The sequence below is a fragment of the Sorex fumeus genome, unplaced genomic scaffold (assembly GCF_029834395.1).
Source record: "Sorex fumeus unplaced genomic scaffold, SorFum_2.1 ptg000067l, whole genome shotgun sequence".
Classification (NCBI taxonomy): Eukaryota; Metazoa; Chordata; class Mammalia; order Eulipotyphla; family Soricidae; genus Sorex; species Sorex fumeus.
In genome coordinates this window covers 4,506,253-4,525,452 of record NW_026606124.1, presented here as the reverse complement: position 1 = coordinate 4,525,452, position 19,200 = coordinate 4,506,253, and the positions used below count along the sequence as shown (strand labels likewise).

Sequence of the window (19,200 nt, the reverse complement as noted above, 5' to 3'; positions counted from 1 at the left end):
CTCAGTGGTCAGAGGGGATAGGACCTGAGCTGAATTTCCGGCACTTTATGGCCCACCTCCCCAGAACAGCAGGGTTTAGCCTGGTGGCCCCACGCACCACTAGTGGTCTTCTCCTGTCCTAAAACATCACCCTGACACCAACCAGGGCCTCCTTGCAGACCCAGGCAGTACACATTGTTGGACCCAAGTGTTGATGTCATAGGCCCAGTTGGCCAGTTATCAGAGTGCCCCCTGAGAACTTCTTTGCAGGCTTTGCTTTAAAAAAAAAAATTGGAGAGTGTTGTGGTGTCTCTCTTTGGATTATTTAAAATTACTGTTATTTAGATATGGAGAGATAATACAGAAGTTAAAGTGTTTGCCTTACACACGAGACCTCAGTTTGAGCTTCCTCATTGCAACTGGTTCCTGGCAGCACTAAGGGTGATCCCTGAGTGCAGAGCCACGAATCAGTGCTGAGCCCTCAAGCCAAAAACTGGTAATAAAATTAATATTCTGCTTCATAAAGGCTGAATTATGCATATAATGTAATGATAGTGATTGTGCTTCCTGTAGGAGTTTCCAACGTCAAATGCAAGCTTTAATTTCTTACACAGTTATGTTAAGAATGAGTATGTTTTCTTTTTTAATTTCTGAACGGGAAAAAACAGTAAGTTTGTAGGGCAGTGACTTTAATTCCCTAGCAACCAAGTAGAAGATAAAGTGAAGGGGGTGGGGGGAATCTGTCCACTATAGAATAGTTGTAAACAGATCACAGTAAAAAAGAAATAAGACATTGTATTTGACCCAAAAAAGTAGTGGTGACAACAGAGTTCAGTGACCTCCAAAGGATTCACTAATCTTATCCCCCTTTCCTAACTCTCAAGGCCACATCGCTTGGGTTTGCCTCCTGGCTCTGTTATTTGCTGCCTGTGTCACCTTGGACGAGCTTTCTTCATTATTTCCCTCTCCCTTAGTTTATTCATTTGACACATTGAAATAGGAATAGCACTATGACAAGGATTATGAGTTAATGCTTGTAAAACACTGAGAACAGTGTGTGGGGTACAGGAAGTTCTCGATGATTTCTAGATTATATTAGAGGGTGTATTTACATTTAAAAAGTTTTCCCTTGGCCTCGGAGAGATATCTCAAAGAGCTGGAGAGCATGCTTTGCATGCGGGAGTTCTGGGTATTTGAACCCTGTCATCACATGATCCTTCCCCCCAGGTACTGCCAGGTATGGCCCCAAATCAAAAGTTTTATCTCCCATAAAAGGTTTCTGTACTATATGCATGGTTAAAGTACTTAAATGATTTTTTTCTGCCAACCCCACTAAATCCTTAAATTACTGCGCATTATAAAAGCCAATAATAATGATAAGCTTGTTTCCAATGGAATATAAGTGTTTAACACTGTTCTAAGTGCTTTGCATGTATTAATCACAGTAAAGATGATATTTAAAATAAACCAAATCTAGAATTGGCTTCTCCTCAGTGGTAGTAATACAACCTAGTGTAGCATTGACACCAACTTTATAGTTTCTCTTCATAGGAATGTCCCAAATGCCATGTCACAATTGAGAAGGATGGCGGTTGTAATCACATGGTCTGTCGTAACCAGAACTGTAAAGCAGAGTTTTGCTGGGTGTGTCTTGGCCCTTGGGAACCACATGGATCTGCCTGGTAGGTTGGGGAAATGAAGGGAAGATTATGTTCACATAAGTATGTGATATGTGCCGCGTATTACGATTAAGGTTCTACCTCATGGAAATCACGTAACTTGGGACCTAAATAAATGAACGCAGGGTGTGGTTAGTGTTATAAGAGGTATATGAATATCTACAGAAAGGAGGATTCATTAGGCATATTTCACAGGGGGCCTAACAATTAGGATAGATCTTAAAGAAGGACCAAGAGTTGAAACAGTGTTAGGAAAGGTTCAGGAATCTGTAGATAAGTGATAGAATTAAAGTAGTAGGAAAAACATGTAGCCTAAAAGGAACATCATAAGGGTAAAGTGATGTGAAAGGGGTGTATTGTCTAATTTGTCTCAACCAAGAAACTTGAGAAAAACTCCGCATGCATATATTTTACTTACTATACAGCCTTGGGGAAAAAAAACTTGTTCAAAACTTAAAAAAGGTAGAAAATTGCTTAACATAACGTTGAGATTTTTGGTTTCTTTTTGAAACATATACCTGTTTTTTGGCTTCAAAAATCAAATTGGGGCCAGGGATAAAATAGCAGAGTATTTGCTTTGTATGTGCACTGGATTCAATTCCTAAAATCACATGTTCCTTCAAGTAAATTTTAGATTGTGGCTGCCTTGAATGTTGAGAAAATTGGAACTTAACACATCTCGCACCAAAATAGAAAATATCTGGTGTAATGATACATATATGTACCATTTCACTAATTTGTGTTACCTGCTTTTCTCCTTTTGGCATTTAAGTTTGTGACTCTTCCTAAATGATATGGAATAGGAAAAGAGGAAGTAGACTGGACCTCTGTTTGCATTATCAGAAAGCTTTTGAGTCAGTGATAAGGCTAGAGCTATAATTATAAAGCCTTGTATTATGTGTTTCATATACATTACTAATAGTTGCTTTGTAGAGTGAATAGGACAGGAAGAAATTAGATAAAAAAAGAATCTAAACTTTTTAAAAGACAGGTCTTTTTAGGTTTATTAAATTTTTATTAGATTCACTGAAGGAATAAAAAGAAGTGTTATTGTGCTGAAATTCTGAGCCAGGTAAAGATTAATTGGTTAAGTGAAAGTAAAAATAAGACATGACTTAGCACTGTCAGTCGAATAATGGATTTGAGTTTATTAGTTCTGTATTATAAGGAGTGACACGGAAGATTAATGTGTTCTCATAATTGAAGTTCACCATGGTGAATTTAAACAAGACTAATGAAGAGGAGCAGCAGTACAATAGAGGAGTTACTGAAGATGATGTATGTTTGTGGCATGTGAGCACGTGTGTGTGTGTGTGTGTGTGTGTGTGTACATACATGTGTATGTACATGATAAATATCCTTGATCTCAATTTACCTTTTAAATGAACAATATTAGAAACTGTAAAGGATATAAAATAAATTAATATAGAAGAATGACTAATTGTCCAAGGCAGGAATGACATAGTGTTGTCTTTGTCCTACCGTTACTAATGGTGGACATTACAAATGGGAAGAAACGTTTTATGTTCTGATCCCAAAATAGCATTCCAAGAAGCACTAATTGTTCCATTTGAGTTAGAAATATACATAAATCTTGGAGCCAAAGAAATAGTACAGCCAGTAGGGTGTTTTGCACGGGCCAACCCAGGTATGATTCTCAGCATCCCATATAGTCCAGCAAGTACCACCAGGAGTGATCCCTGCACACAAAGCTAAGAGTAACCCCTAAGCACATCTGCATGAGGCCCAAAACCACAACAAAGGTATCCTGTTTGCTTTTTCGTCTATAAAATCCTTGATAATATTGTTTAATATATGACTATAAATACCTATATCAAAAGGAGGAAAGTTTTTAGGGATTGTATGGAAAAGATAGGTGCTTTTTTTATAGTGAACCAGTAGAGGGGAGGAAGGCATTCTTTGAATTAAATTCAGTCTAATCAGCACTGGTAAAAGAAGAAGCCTGTGAGCCATTGTTTTTATCTGAGTAATTTTAGCTAATAGAGAGGTACCAAGATTGAAGAGAGATTAAATGTGATCCCTGATTTTCCAGAATGTGTGATTGAGTCTACCAATGATACGAAACACATAACTATGTGAAATCACAGAACCAAATGATATATCATTAGGGTGACAGTTTATAAAATGTTTTTATACATTTTATTAAGGTTGTCAGTATAGAAGTTTGAGGCCTAGTCTTTAAATGTAGAGAAGAGTTAATTGACTGTTTCTTGGAATATGAGAGAAGAGTCTTCCTACTGGAATGCATTAAAGATTTGCTGAAAGGTTTTGTCCTTACCGTTTTTGGTTTGTTTATTCATGTAAAGTGTATGCTTCTGTTAAAGACCAGGGATGTGGCTCTTTGGTAAAGTGTATGACTTTCATGCATGAGACCAAGCTTGATCCCTGACACCACAGGGACAGTGGTATATACTGCTTTCTGACCAGTTTCATCAATGACTTACTTGTGAACTAAGAATTTTGTATATGTTTTAGAATAACACCAAAGGGGGAGGAAATTGAATATATAGATAGTGTAAATCGTGAATGAATAACTTGACTGGAATAAAAAATGGGTAATTTAGCAAGATTAAAATTAAATTCAGTTTATTTTTCTAAAAGGATGGCTAAAGACGTTGAAGACATGATGACACATGTGAATTATTTATTCACTGGTTAAAGGGCACAGGGGCCACTTGACAGATAAGCATATATTTAATTTTTAGCTCTAAAACTATTTATGTGACCATAATATTATATTGCTTATCTTCTCTGAACCTAATTCCTCATCTGCTAAGTGAGAATAATACATATTTCTTGGGGATATTAGGAGGTCAAATTTCAATAATAAAGTTTTAAGTCCCTACTAAGTGGATGGGTTTGTAAAAGATCACTCAACAATTATTAACGATTCCTTTATTATATATTAACATCATTGTACGTTGACATAAACGAAGAGATAGAATAATTTGGAAAGGAAAAACTAATTCATGTTTACTCTGAGTTGACTTCACTGAGTAGATTTCCCCCTTCCTTCTTCTGTTTACATATTCAATTTACAGTGAGTCTCATAAAACATAAGCATGTAAAGCACACAGCATTTCCTGCATACTGTTATGATTGTCCCTTTGGTTTATAATAAGAGAAGGTGAGTAATATTGGAAAAATTGGCGATATTTTGTGGCTGGAGAGAGGGCTCAGCAGACTGAGCTCCTGCTTCCCATGCAGCAGGTCTGCGTTGAATTCTCAACACCATATGGTTCCGCAGCACTGCTGGGAGTGACCTCCAAGCACAGAGCTGAAGTGTAACAACAGCAGCAACAATAACAACAAAACACTACTTTGACCCACTCGGTCACACGTAGCCTACTAGATGAGATAACATCTTTCTTCATAAATTGGGTTACAAACTCACACTGTAGTCAGTGAATACATGTTCTAGAATGACTGTTTCTCAGTGATTATAGGTGGACTGATTTGGGATAGAATGCCTCAGAAGGAGGGGAATTCTTGAATAGAAAACTGGTTATTATAGGTGGTTCAATAACAATTTTGGTTCCTTTCAGGGTGGTAATTCTGTCCTTTCAGTGGTAAAACTCTGGGTATTTTAACATCTTAATTTATCTCTGTAAAGGAGAAAATTAGTCTGGATAACTCTCTAAAACCAGGCAAAAATCTCCACTTGTGGTTTGGTTTTGGTTTTTGCTCTTGTTTATGGCTTTATGGAATTCTTTTCATTTGCTTTAAGGTACAACTGTAATCGCTATAATGAGGATGATGCAAAGGCAGCACGAGATGCACAAGAGGTATGTACATTGATTTTCAGGGAGGCGCCGCATGTGATCCTTAGGGGAAGACTTAGCTGACGTTTTCAATTCTAAGAGGTTCGTAGAAAAGCTTTTCAGTCTGTGCTGGATATCTACATACTACATGTATGAAGGGATTCGTTGAAAATGCCTGCCAGGAGCTTTCCTAATGTAAGTTTGTTTTTTAAAATCTGATCACTTCGGTGCCAGAGAGAGTGCAATGGATAGGATCCTTGCCCTGCATGTGGCCAAACTGTGTTGTGTTTGATCCTCGGCACCCCACATGGTCCCTCAGCCTGCTGTTGTGACCCCCAAACCAAGAATAAATAAAATCTAATCACTGAACACAACAATTACAGATTTTGCTAGTCTTGGTCAAGATTTTCTCTCCCCAGGAAAGAATAGCGTTTGTTAAGTATTTGCCGAGCGGGCCCAGTAACGTCTCCATTGGAGACTTTGTTGTTACTGTGTTTGGTAAGTGGTATTTATTAAATAGGTAACTCTATTGGAATTTATTGGTAGTGTAGTTTGTTTTTTTTTCCCTTTTTGGGTCACACCTGGCAATGCACAGGGGTTACTCCTGGCTCTGCGCTCAGGAATTACTCCTGGCGATGCTCAGGGGACCATATGGGATGCTGGGAATCGAACCCAGGTCGGCTGCATCCAAGGCAAACGCCCTACCCTCCGTGCTATCACTCCAGCCCCATGGTAGTGTAATATTTTTAAAAATTTAACTTTTTTATGTCATTGTTCATTGGGAAGCTCTGATAAGTACAGATAAGCTGATTTTAAATGGATTTGTTTCAGGAGGAGGGGAATTCACTGTTGCTGGCTAGGAAAGTAACTCATTTATCTAGTGGGTATTTAAACTGTAGGTTTGGATTATACCCATCAACACTTTCAGCCTGTAACTCTGTAATCTAAAGATATCTTACATTCAGTAATCCTGTACTGAAATCCTCCAGTTTTATCCCAGAAATCTTCTTTCTTCCACTATTTTTGCCTTTTGTCTTTGGGGCCATCCCCATGGATGCCCAAGGGCTATTCCTGAATCTCTGCACTCACTCTTGTTAGTGCTCAGAGGATCGTATGTGGTGTCAGAGTTCAAACTGGAGTCAGCTGCATGCAAGCTAAATGCCTTAACTTCTGTTAATCTTACCCCCCAAATACTTTTTGAATATTTTTGCTTCCCAGGTTGCAGTCAAGTTTCTTTGATACTTAAACGCTTTTTCTCTTTTCTTCCTTTCTGCTACGGTGATAACCAGGAGTCACACATTCTCGGTTGTGGTGCTTATACAAAATTTACTCAGGATTATTCTCATTTGGGGGTTTGGGTTTTGGTTTTTGTAGAGGGTGATTACTTACTAAGCATTGCTTAGAAGCTCTGGGGGCAGCTTTCAGGGCAAATCTCAGCTTACCGTGCTTGACAGCCCAATGCTAGGGACCACTGATACATCATTGCGCAGAATCAACACGGACCCCTAGAGTCCTGGAAGTGAACTGGTGTGGGCCTTACAGTGCCAGGATTGAACTCAGGGTCCCAGGAGTGCAACGTTGACCGTGAGGTCTCTGCAGGCCCCATACTCATTTTAGTTGTGTTGCGTACATGCATTTTTGGTCTCGTGCTTGCCCAGGGGTTACAATGATGCTTCTAGTCATAGTTCTCCCACATCTTTTTAGATGTTCTTGCTAGGGACATACCTGTTTTTTAAGGTATGCCTTCCTGGGGGCCAAACTGCACTTTCAGGCATCTGAGGATGCAGTGTTGTTTGGGCCCTGTGGCCCTGGGCCATCCATGATACTGAGGTATTGTTAACACCTTTGAAACTTGTTTCTTTGTGTATGCCCTTGTGCGTGGGCATGCTTGTGCCTGGTTGGGGGAGATGTACTAGGGTCCATTTGTTGCCAGGAATCAGTCTTGGTGTGCTATGCCAGAGTTTGATACAAAACCCCCCCAAAAAGGAAAAAAAGGCAATCTGGTATTCCCCATGCAAAGCATGAGCTCCATCCACTTGAGCTTACTTTATAAAATGCACTTCATTTATTTAAGCATACTTTATAGAATTGCTACTAATTAGAAATAACTATATACAGGGCCAGAACGACAGTACAGTGGGTAGGGTGCTTGTGCCTCATGCATGGCCAAGCCAGGCTATAGATCCCTGGCACCCCATGTGGTCCCCTGATCACCAACCACCAGGTGTGGTCCCCAGACAAATTTTAAAAAGAAATAGCCATCAACAAAATACTACATAATTTAATGTTTTATTGTTTTTTAAATTATTATTAAAAATTGAATCTTATATTTTGTTGTTTTAAATGATACATGATATTTTACAAACTTTCCATTTTTGGGGATTGTTTTTTTTAAGGGAAAGAACAAATTATTAATGTGAATTTTACATTAGTTTTAAACCAGAAAGATAGCACAGAGGAGAATGCATTTGCCTGACCTGTGGCTGACCCTGGTTCAATACTTGGCACTGTAGATAGAGCACCAAGCACATGAATCCTGAGAACAGATAGCTCAGTGTGACTTAGAAGTAAATAAGTTGCATTAACTGCAGTGTAACAAATATATAAATGATAAAGCTAAGGGCTGGAAAGATAGCACAGCGGGTAGGGCATGTCTTGCACACGGCTGACCTGGGTTTGATTGCTCAGCCCCTCTTGGAGAGGCCGGCAAGCTATCGAGAGTATCTCACCCACACAGCAAAAGCCTGGCAAGCTCCCCGTGACATATTCTGTATGCCAAAATCAGTAACAAGTTTCACTGGTGCCTGCTTGAGCAAATCGATAAACAACGGGAAGACAGTGCAGTGCTAACTAAACTCTGTTTTTTCCTTTTTAAAATATTTTTCTGGGGAGGTTTCACACTCCATAGTACTTAGAGGTTACTCCTAGTTCTGCACTAAAGAATTACTCCTAGTGGGCTTGGGGTTCAAATAAGGGATGACAGGGATCAAATCCATGTTGACCACGTGCAAGCAAGCACCCTACCCTCTGTACAGTCTCTCTCATTGTAAACTGTAAACGCTTTAACAACCAAATGACCAAGGCAAGAAAAGTACAGAATCACTGAAACTCAAAGTTGGAATTTTACAGATACATCATGCCACGTTTTCCCATCAATTTTCTATCATTTCTACTATACATCTTAGTTTGACTGAAATTTATTATTAGTATGTTTTGATCATTTGTTTTTCCAGTTATATTGGCATAGTTAAATATTGCTTGGTGCCATTTCAAAAATGAAGTACCTAAAATAAGAATTCAGTTTTTAGTTAAGTTGCTTTCTGGCAATCCAGACTTCACTTTTTTCCCTCTAGATTTTCCTACTATATTTAAATGCTTTAAAATTTTGTGATCTAAAACCAGGAGATAGCTCAAAGAACCAGAGCACATGCCTGGCATTCAGATGCCCTCTGTTTGCTTTTGAGGTATCGGCAATGTTCCTGGTAAGTTCATAGGAGTGACTCATTATTTGGTACTGAAGATTCAAGCTGGGGTTGGCCCCACGCCATACAAGTTCCGTATCCCTTGTATCTTCACATGCATACCCTCTCTATCATGTGATTGTCTTTTAGAAGTTCTGCAGTGACAGTCATGTGTTCTCCAACTTCCCATTTGAACTCGACTGTACTACCAGGTTTTTTTATTTATCTTAGCTTCTCGCTGACTCTCCTTCCATTGTTTCTTTAATTTTTGTCCTTTCTTTCTATGGTCGTCTTCTGTTTTAAGCAGTCATGATTGTCTTAAATTCCACTGAAGAGAAACTATAATTTTTTAAAAATTCATTATACTTTTTTGGGATCAGGGAGAGCTAACTCAAAGGTCTGAGAGCATTCTGCACATGCTGCAGGCCACAGTCCCTAGTACCACATGGTCTACAGAGACCTCCAGGTATGACCAAAACAAAAACCGAAAATGTTTAAAAAAAAGAGGTGTTTTTGTTTGTTTGTTTATTCAATAGACTACTACAAAGCCGTTCACGATTGGGTTTCAGTCATACAATGGTCCAACACCCATCCCTCCACCACTGTACATTTCCTACCACCAGTATCTCCCTTTTTCCTCCCACGTCTGCCAGCTCCCGGCCCAGCTTGCCTCCGTGGCAGCTGCTGCCCTTTCTTGCTCTCCTTTTGAACATTATGGTTCGCATTGCAGGCGCTAAGAGGTCATGGTGTTTGTTCAGGGCATCCAGTCTGTTTATCGGGACAGTAAGGCTGGAGTAGCTTTTTAACTGGGTGGCATGTTTGGGGTGTGAGCGTGACTGCTGAGGCTTCCAGAAGTACAGGGAGGTGTGGGAAGGTAGCCCATCGTGACACCCCCCTCCCCCCTCAAGAGAGCCTGGAGATTTCAGTTACAAAACCCACATACCCAGATTTTCAGTTTATATCATAAGATTATATCTCAGTGAGATTCATCCTGAGAGATGGAGTTTGGCTTAGGAGCGTGGCAGCGATTTGGGATTGTAGAAGCAAGTCGCTTCAGGGGGCTCTGCTTGGGCAGGCACCAGGCTGACCCTCACCCACCACCACCCCTCTGATTTACCTCAGTCTGGGATTTATTTACTTCTGATTTACCTCAGCCTTGCACAGGTGCAAGAATAACTGCAGCTTTTGATCTCTTTTGAGATTTATATATGGGTCTCTGAAGCAAAGCCTGTTGAGGAGCTTACATGGTGGCGCTGGGGTTGGTTCATGGGGTAGACTGCCATTGTTCCAGTATAGGGAAGTGGGGGGAGTAGCCCATTTCTACTCCGAGAAAGCCTGGGGATTTTCAGTCAAAAAAACCTGCATATCTGAATTTTCAATAGATAATATCTCCATGAGATCCGACCTGAGTCAGTGGATTCTGGCCAGGGCGATGGCAGTGATTTTGGATTGTGGGAGCAATGGCTGCCAGGGGATCTCACTGGGCAGGCACCACGCTGACCTGTCCCCATCTGATCTGGTCTGTTCAGCCATGCTTGGGTCCAAGATTAACTCGGCTTTTGATCTTTTTTGAGATTTATTCATGTGTCTCTGAAGCACTCTGAAGCCGATTAATGAGCTTGTAAAGCTGAGCTGAAGGTGGTTTGTGGGCATGACTCCCACGTACTTTTGACTTGTTCCCAAGTTGTTGGGGTCTGGTGAGAGGCACAGCAGCAATTTTGCCATCTCAGGAAGCCTGAAGGCATCTTCAGGCTGCTGATGTACTCACCCTGCGGGTACCGGTTGACTTGCTGGTGTCACCACTCCCCAGAAACTTTTCTTTTTTGGGGGGGGGGTTCTTTTGTTATTTTACTTTTGGGCCAAACCCAGAAGTGCTCAGGTACTATCCTGACTCCATGCTCAGGAGTAATCCTGACTGTGTTCATACATTGTGCCAGGGACTTGAATCGGTCACTGTCGCACGCTGGACTTTGTACTATCCTCTGTACTGTTACTATCCTTTGTACTATTTGATCGTGTTTCTTAGTCAAAAGAGAAAGATTCCTTTTCCTCTTAAGCTATATTGTTTTTTTTCTAACTTCTACACTGGATTTTACATTTTCATTTATCCTGAATGAAAAATAAAAATTTTAAAAGTAGCATGATCACACTGAACAAGATCTGAGTGTTAAAAGGTGAGGGGATATTCTTGTTAACCTGTCAGTATCAATATTGCAAACCACAATGCCCAAAAGCGGAGGGAGGAAGGGTGAGGGGCAGGCAGAGAGAGTGAGAGCAAGAGACCATGAGCATGCCTGCCATAGAGGCAGGCAGGGAGTGGGGGATAGGGGATGATAGGAGGAATCTGGAGACACTGGTGCTGAGAAATGTGCATGGGTGGAATGATGGGTGTTGGAATATTCTATGACTACAGTCCAATCATAAACAGCTTTGTAAGGGTATGTCTCAGTGATTCAGTAAAAAAGTAAAGAACAAAAAGTGACCGGGGGTTTGGGGGATGGGGGGAAATAGTCAGCTATGACTAGCCAGATAAATTATTTTAGTTATTCTTGGACTCACCTGTTTATTGTTTGGGTGCTGGTAGAATCACTTTCTGGAATCCACAGCCGGGGGTGGGTTATTTTATATAGCTTCTATGCCAGTTTCTACTATCTAGAGTTGAGATCCTGTAATACATCATTTTGTGGCCCACAACTACTGCACTAAACTAGTTTTATGGGCTTGGAGATAGGGCATTGGTATACTCTTCAATCTCCAACAACACTATAGTATACCATTGCTCTATATTGGTACAGCAGATAGGGTGCTTGCTTTGCGTGCAGCTAACCTGGATTTGATCTCCAGCATCCCATATAATTCCCTGGAGCGCACCATGAGTAATTCCTATGTGCAGAGTCAGAAGTAATGCTTGAGTAGCACTGCTGGGTATGGTATTTTTTTAAAAGTAATTAAACTAGCAGGGCTGGAGCAATAGCACAGTGGGTAGGGCGTTTGCCTTGCATGCGGCCTTCCCAGGTTCGATTCCCAGCATCCCATATGGTCCCACAAGCACTGCCAGGAGTAATTTCTGAGTGCAGAGCCAGGAGTAACCCCCTGTGCATTGCCGAGTGTGACCCAAAAAGAGAAAAAAAAATTAATTAAACTAGCCTTATAAGCCTCTGGGTGCGTGTATACAGGAACAGATTTCTCTTTTGTAACATATTGTCACAGGATTGTACTACTGATGGTTCACACTAGAATGTGGTTTAATTAACTCAGTTTGAAATCCCCACTTGAGTTTGTTGATGGGAGTCATTCCTCACAGAATGGGGCTCATCTTCACATTTCCTTCTGGTGTCTTTTTTCTTTCTCATTTCTCCTACTTTTTAACTCTGGCTTACCATTTACCAAAGTAGGTATTCTCTTTAAAATTTTTGTTTGAGGTACCATGATTTATCTTAATGATAGGATTTCATGCATATAGTGTTCCAATACTACACCCTTCATAAGAAGGGAATTGCAATATTAAAAGGTACTACAAGAGGGGCTGGAGCAATAGTATAGCAGGGAGGGTACTTGCCTTGCATGCGGCTCACCCAGGTTCTACCCCCAGAACTACCTATGTTCCTCCGAGCCCCATCAGGAATAATTCCTGAGCTCTGCAGTGTGTAGCCTGAAGAACAAAAAATTAATTAAATTGAAAGTACTACAAGATTGACATACAGTCCAGAAAAACTAACTTTTAGCCTTGGAAAGATGATGATGCAGAGAGATAACCATCTCAGGCATATCAGTTGGGAAACATTTGAATTTTTTTTTTTATTTTGTAAACTAGAAATTAGCACTTTATCCCTGAAGGACTAATTATTACATACTTTAAGCTTACTGCCACTCAATTCTGCCTTTCCTCTTAAAATGTTAAATCAGCCATACACTTTAAATGAGTAAGAGTGTTGCAAGTAAAGTTGTTTACTGAAACAGGCTGGATTTGACTTGCAGGTCAGAGTTTTTATCCTAGCAGTCGGATTTGGTTAAGACTTTTCTTTCCTCAAAGTGGGTGTGTCCATACTTCTCAGTTCAGATTCTGGCATTTGATTAGAAAGTGATGGTGATAATGGGTTTTATTTCATGTTGAATTTGAGAGTGCTTTTAATAAGACACTTTTCCAAATTGCTGTTTATATTAAATCAAGCCTTTTAGTATCGTGATGACTTTGACTTTTCTTCTTGTGGAAATTTGGCAAGTTTTGATAGGGAATTTGACAACACTTGATTGTTGGGAGATGAGTTGCTAAGCTGATTGTCTTCAGAATGTGTTTACATAGTATATTCATTCTTATATTATGATCTTCCTTTTTCTCAATGGACAGCGGTCTAGGGCAGCCCTGCAGAGATACCTGTTCTACTGTAATCGCTATATGAACCACATGCAGAGTCTACGCTTTGAGCACAAACTGTATGCTCAGGTGAAGCAGAAAATGGAGGAGATGCAGCAGCACAACATGTCCTGGATTGAGGTGCAGTTTCTGAAGAAAGCAGTGGATGTACTCTGCCAGTGTCGTGCCACACTCATGTACACTTATGTCTTCGCTTTCTACCTCAAAAAGAATAACCAGTCCATTATCTTTGAGGTAGGAATAGTCGACTGATGCTACCTTTGTATTGTAGGACTTCTAGGTCTTTGGTAAATATGTACTGAAGGCTCCGAGTTAGCCTTGAATGTGAATCTTGACTTGATCTCTTTTAGCTCTGTTGATTTTAGCAGATTATTTAGCGCATACGCATGCTCTCTCTCTTTCTCTCTCTTTGTGCAGGTGGAGGGGGGTGAGGGGATCCTACCCCATGGTGCCTCAGGGCTTATTCCTACCGTTGTACTCAGGGATCACTCCTGGTAGGGTTCAGGGGATCATATGAGATGCCAAGGATTGAACCCACGCCAGCACCCTGTCTGCTGTAGTAGCAGTGTATATCTATTTCTTTTTTTTTTTAATTTTTTTTTATTTTTTGGCTTTTTCGGTCACACCTGGCGATGCACAGGGGTTACTCCTGGCTCTGCACTCAGGAATCACTCCTGGCGGTGCTCAGGGGACCATATAGGATGCTGGGAATCGAACCCGGGTTGGCCGTGCACAAGGCAAACGTCCTACCAGCTGTGCTATTGCTCCAGCCCTCTGTTTCTTTATATTGTTGTAACTTTATATTATATATTTAGACTTTATATTAAATGTATTTTTATATATTTGGAATCCATACCTGCCGGTGCTCAGGGCTTATTTCCGGCTCTTTGCTCAGGTCCTCGTGGGCTTAGGACCATATAGGATACTCGGGATTGAACCTAGTTGGCCACGTGCAAGGCGAGCACCCTGTCTGCTTGTACTATTGCTCCAGCCCTTGTATCATTTTGTAAATGAAGTTAATATCTTTTGAGCATGTTAGGTTTAAGGGAGAGTATCCATGTACCGTGCATGTGGTACATTTGAAATTCTCAGTAAAACCTTTTATCCAGACAAAGCCTGTAGACAATAATATGGTTTCCTAGAGTAGAATATTAATGACTAAAGGGGGATTTTAGTAGTAAAGGTTTCTCAAGGTGTTCATTTAAATTTGATGCATGGTGGGTTAGGGAGATGTCTCAGAGGGCTGAAGCTATGCTTTCTGTGCAGGAGGTCCAGTTCTGATCCCCAGCACTCACACTGCTGTGAGGAATCCAGAAAATAAATGAAGTTGTTCCATTGTCTGAGGGATTTAGCTTTATGGTCGAGTGCATGCCTTGCATATGTGAGGCCCTGCATTTGACCTCCAGTTCTTAAAAACGAAAATAGAATTAATGCTTCCATGCTTTCATTGATTTTCATAGGTGATGAAATAGTAACAGTGTATCAGGTGGTTGTTCAGATGAACAGAACTAGCCATATTAATAAAGAGGAAAATTTTAATACTTCATATGGGATTTTCTTATAAGAAATAGTATGACAAATATAAACTAGAATGGCATTGTATTTTCCCCCTCATTTTCTTTTGAGCTTTAGTAGATAGCAAGTCTCAATAAGACAACTCCAAAATACTTTATTTTTAAAGTCTTAAGTACTCTAAAACTGACCTGGAGGAATGAGTAAATATTTGTGTTATTCTTAATATTTGAGAGGAAGTTGCTAGAAATGAAAGCAATGAAGAGTTTTTAATTGGCACAATTACACCACTTGTGAAAATTACAGACTCAATTTTGGCAATCTCTGGAAGCAAGCATATGGATGAGGTGGTTTTTCTTTTCTCTCTCCTTTGCAGCAAGAATTTACTATGTATTCTTCCTCTTGCAGAATAACCAAGCAGATCTAGAGAATGCCACAGAGGTGCTTTCGGGCTACCTTGAACGAGATATATCCCAAGATTCTCTGCAGGATATAAAACAGAAAGTACAAGATAAGTACAGGTAAGTTTTTTGGGGGTTTTGTGTTGTTTTCCTTACAGGGAACTGAACAAAATTTCTTCTGGTACTGATCAAGTCTGTACTAGCAGAGAGTATAGTTAGGTGATAGAGAACCTTGGGTTTAGTGTGTTCAGTAAATGAACGTCTGCTATGTTTCATATGTGTTTACTTCCTTCTTTTGGGCAAAAAGTTGCAGATAAGTATCCTAAGTATGCATAGCAAAGGAATCAGCCATTTATCCCACTGGCTGATTTTGCTTTAGCTGCCTGCAAGATGAAAAGGGCCATAAAAGGACAAGTGACCATTAGGATAAGGGTGAGAATAGAATGCCGGTCCTGTCCTGGCATCAAGGCTATTGTCAAGTAAGCTCCCCAAACTTGTAGAAATCAGATTGTGTTAGCTTTTCTTTTACTTTGTTTTATTCTTAGTGGTGTCAGAGGCCAATCTCAGATTGCACACACTTTATTTTGGCGGGGGGGGGGGGGGGGGCGCGTCATACATGCCTGTGCTCAGGACTTAATTCTTGCTGCACTCAGGGATCACTCCTGACAGGGTTCAGGGGACCATATTTCAGTGATGGGGATCGAACCCAGTAGCATGCATTGCAAGGCAAACTCTTACCCACTTGACTATTCCCCATGGCATGCTCTTCATAAACCATATCTCCATGCCCTCTCTTACCCCCTCCCTTCTTGGGTGGGATCACTCCTTGCTGTGCTTAGAGGATCATGTGTGTCTAAATTAGAATCCAGGTTACCCATGTACAAGACTGCCTGCTTTACTCTCTGCTGCTCCCCCCCCCCACCACCACTTTTTTTCGTTAGAGATTTCCTCTGTCATGAAGATTCATGTATTTATAGATCCACCTTACCTCCTAAGCTAAGGATGCAAAATAATTGTTTTCTGAACCGAAAGCAAATACTCAAGAGTTCTCATTTTCCTCCAAAGTTTTTTCTTGTCAGCTGCTATTATCTTGTTTTGGTTTGGAGGCTACACCTAGCTATGCTCAGGGCTTATTCTTGCCTCTGCACTCAGAGATCACTCCTGACCATGCTCATGGGACCATATGGGATTCAGATCATTGAACCCAGGTCAGTGATATGCAAGGCAAACATCCTACCCACTATGCCATTTCATCCTGTTATCTTTTTAACAGTTAAAAAATTTCAGGAATCTAAAAATCCAGAAGATTTACTTATCAAAAGAAGTTCCATTTCTCTTAGACAATTGACACCAACGAATTGTACTTACGATAAATACCTATGTATTTATGTTTTATAAATTAGAATAAATCGGGCTGGAGCGATAGTACAGTGGGTAGTGCGTTTGCCTTGCATGCGGCCGATCCGGGTTCGATTCCTCTCTCCTTGGAGAACCCAGCCAGCTACTGAGAGTATCCCTCTAGTACGGCAGAGCCTGGCAAGCTCCCCGTGGCATATTCAGTATGACAAAAACAGTAAAAACAAATCTCACAGTGGAGACGTTAATTGCTCGAGCAAATCAGTGAACCATGGGAGGACAGTGCTGTAGTGCTACAGAATAAATGACCCCTGCTTGAGACTTCCTTTTTCTGAAACTGTTGGCCTATATGTAAAATAACAGGGTTGAATCAGGTGATTTCTACGGTCCTTAGAAATTACTAATGCTTAATTGCCTTAGAATTCTCAAAACTGGGAATGATGACTTTCATATTTTTCACATATAATTAGAATGTTGTTTAGATAAGAGAAGGTTCTTATTAAAAAACAAGTGCTTGGAGCCTGCAGAAATAGTGCAGGTGCTTTTTTCCAAGTATGAAGAGATTGTAGGGAAGCCTTTAAAGAGTAGTGATGGCGGGAGCCAGAGAGAAAGTATGCTGGTTAAGGCACTGCTGTGTACGTGGCTGACTCTGGTTCAGTCCCCCTGATCACATGTGGTTCTCTAAATTTTCAAAATGAAAATAAATGATAGGTTGGTTAGATATTACAGGAAGATAAGTCCATGCAAAGTCCCCAGGTTTGATCCCCCCAGCACTGAGTAACCCCTCAGCAACTAGCCACGAATAATCCTGAGTAACAGCCAGGTGTGACCCCCACCAAATGCCAAAGAATAAATAAATAAAAATAAGTGAATCCCTTTCTCTCTCTTCTCTCTCTCTCTCTTTTTACAGATACTGTGAGAGTCGACGAAGGGTTTTGTTACAGCATGTGCATGAAGGCTATGAAAAAGATCTGTGGGAGTACATTGAGGACTGAGAATGGCCCCTGCATAAAATGAACTCTGAAACCTTTACCATCTAGAGTGCTCATGCAATTAAAGCAAACAAAACAAAACAAACACAAACAGGAGGCCCTAAGCCTATTCTGACACCGCTGGTCTGTAGTACCAGAATTCTGTTTTGTTAACGGAAAGTTTAAGTAAATTATATTGTAATAAAAAAAAAAGGTAGATAAACCATTGTACAACAGTATTCTAGGCCGCCAACAGAAGTGTGACAGACACACTTAAAAGCCCTCCAACTTTAACTTGTAACGTAGCTTCATTCTCAAAGCTGACTCCTTTTTTCTTTTTCTGTTTCCTGAATGTAGTACAGTTAAGATTTGAAACAGCTCCTTGACACTGCTTTTCATGTCCAAACCAGCCATTTTGTTGTACTTTGGTAAAAATCTCTTCCCCTTCCTTCCCTACACATACAAATCCACCCCTACATACAAACTGACACTTTCTCTCATACCCCATGGTCATGAGTGAATGATGATAGTTCCTTGTAAAGAAAATTCTTGGGGTGGGAAGTGGGGTAGACAGTAAGAGGATTAAACAAACAAAAATTCTTTGTATATGACTTTTAAACAAGAAGACAACACAGTATTTTTCAAAATTGTATATAGCGCATATGCATGGACAAAGCAAGCGTGGCACGTGTTTGCATAATGTTTAATTACAAAAAAAATATTTATTCTTTAAAAATCTTCAAGATTATGTCTATTTGCTGTGCATTTTCTTTCAGTTTGCTTTATCTTTCCAGGGTTGAGGGTTGGAATAAGAGGCGTGTTGGTTTAGCACCTCTGGAAGACTTAATTCAAGCTCTTTGATTTCCCTTTCCTGAGATTATTTTGCCCTTTTTGGTTTTGATATGTTTGTTGTTGGCTATGAGCCTCATGCCTTGAAATCCCAGCTCTTAATCGGGGACAAGGAGGACAAGCTTTGGCTGAATCCCGTGGCCTGATAGGAATTGCTGCAACAGGGAGCTTGGTTGCTACATACAGTTCAAGAACGACCTAGTCCCCAGTCTCACCCGCTCCATGGCCTCACAAATCTCTTGAAGCCTTTTTGTTTTTTTGTTCCCACGTCATGTGCAGGGACAGAAGGATCCTAAGATCCCTATCACATCAGCGAAAACTTTCCCAGTTTTTGTCCCTCCCCTTAATTGCTGCTTTTGAGCCTTCGAGGTTTTAGTTTATGGCTCTTCTCTCACCCCTTCTTTATGTGAGGGTGTCCAATAGAATGTTTTTGCTTTAACTATAAATAAATAGCCATTCACTTAGTTCCAGACTGTGAGTTTCAAATGGCGGTTATTGAAATTGCTTGTGTGTGTTACTGTGGGTTCAATTTGGAGGCAAACACCCCTAGAGCGCGACATTCTCATCTAGTGCATTTAAAGTAAAAGCACTGAGTTTGCTTCTTTTATATTGTCAGCAGATAGAGTTAATGCATTTTAGCTGTGATGTCCATTTTTATGAAATTTCTACTAAGAGCTATGTTAAAAGTAAAGGATGGTGGTGGTTTTATTAATCATATGTCTGTTTAGGCCATTCTGGTCGTGGCATTTTTCAACGGGTCAGCATCCCTAAATCTGTCAGTTTTATACAGGAGCGCAAAAAAGAACTAGGCAACTAGATTGAGTTCTTAATAATC

General features: G+C 40.4%; 1 protein-coding gene across 1 annotated transcript in view; it reads left to right on the top strand.

The window, feature by feature from the left end:
• ARIH1 (ariadne RBR E3 ubiquitin protein ligase 1) overlaps positions 1 to 18,264 on the top strand; it is a 73,783-nt gene extending 55,519 nt beyond the window's left edge. Inside the window, exons 10-14 of the mRNA XM_056128824.1 lie at positions 1,531 to 1,661; positions 5,407 to 5,464; positions 13,250 to 13,510; positions 15,197 to 15,309; positions 17,456 to 18,264. Coding sequence (XP_055984799.1) covers positions 1,531 to 1,661; positions 5,407 to 5,464; positions 13,250 to 13,510; positions 15,197 to 15,309; positions 17,456 to 17,540 — 648 coding nt within the window. The 3' untranslated portion in view covers positions 17,541 to 18,264. The remainder of the gene's footprint in view (positions 1 to 1,530; positions 1,662 to 5,406; positions 5,465 to 13,249; positions 13,511 to 15,196; positions 15,310 to 17,455) is intronic.
• Positions 18,265 to 19,200: the final 936 nt, after the last annotated feature.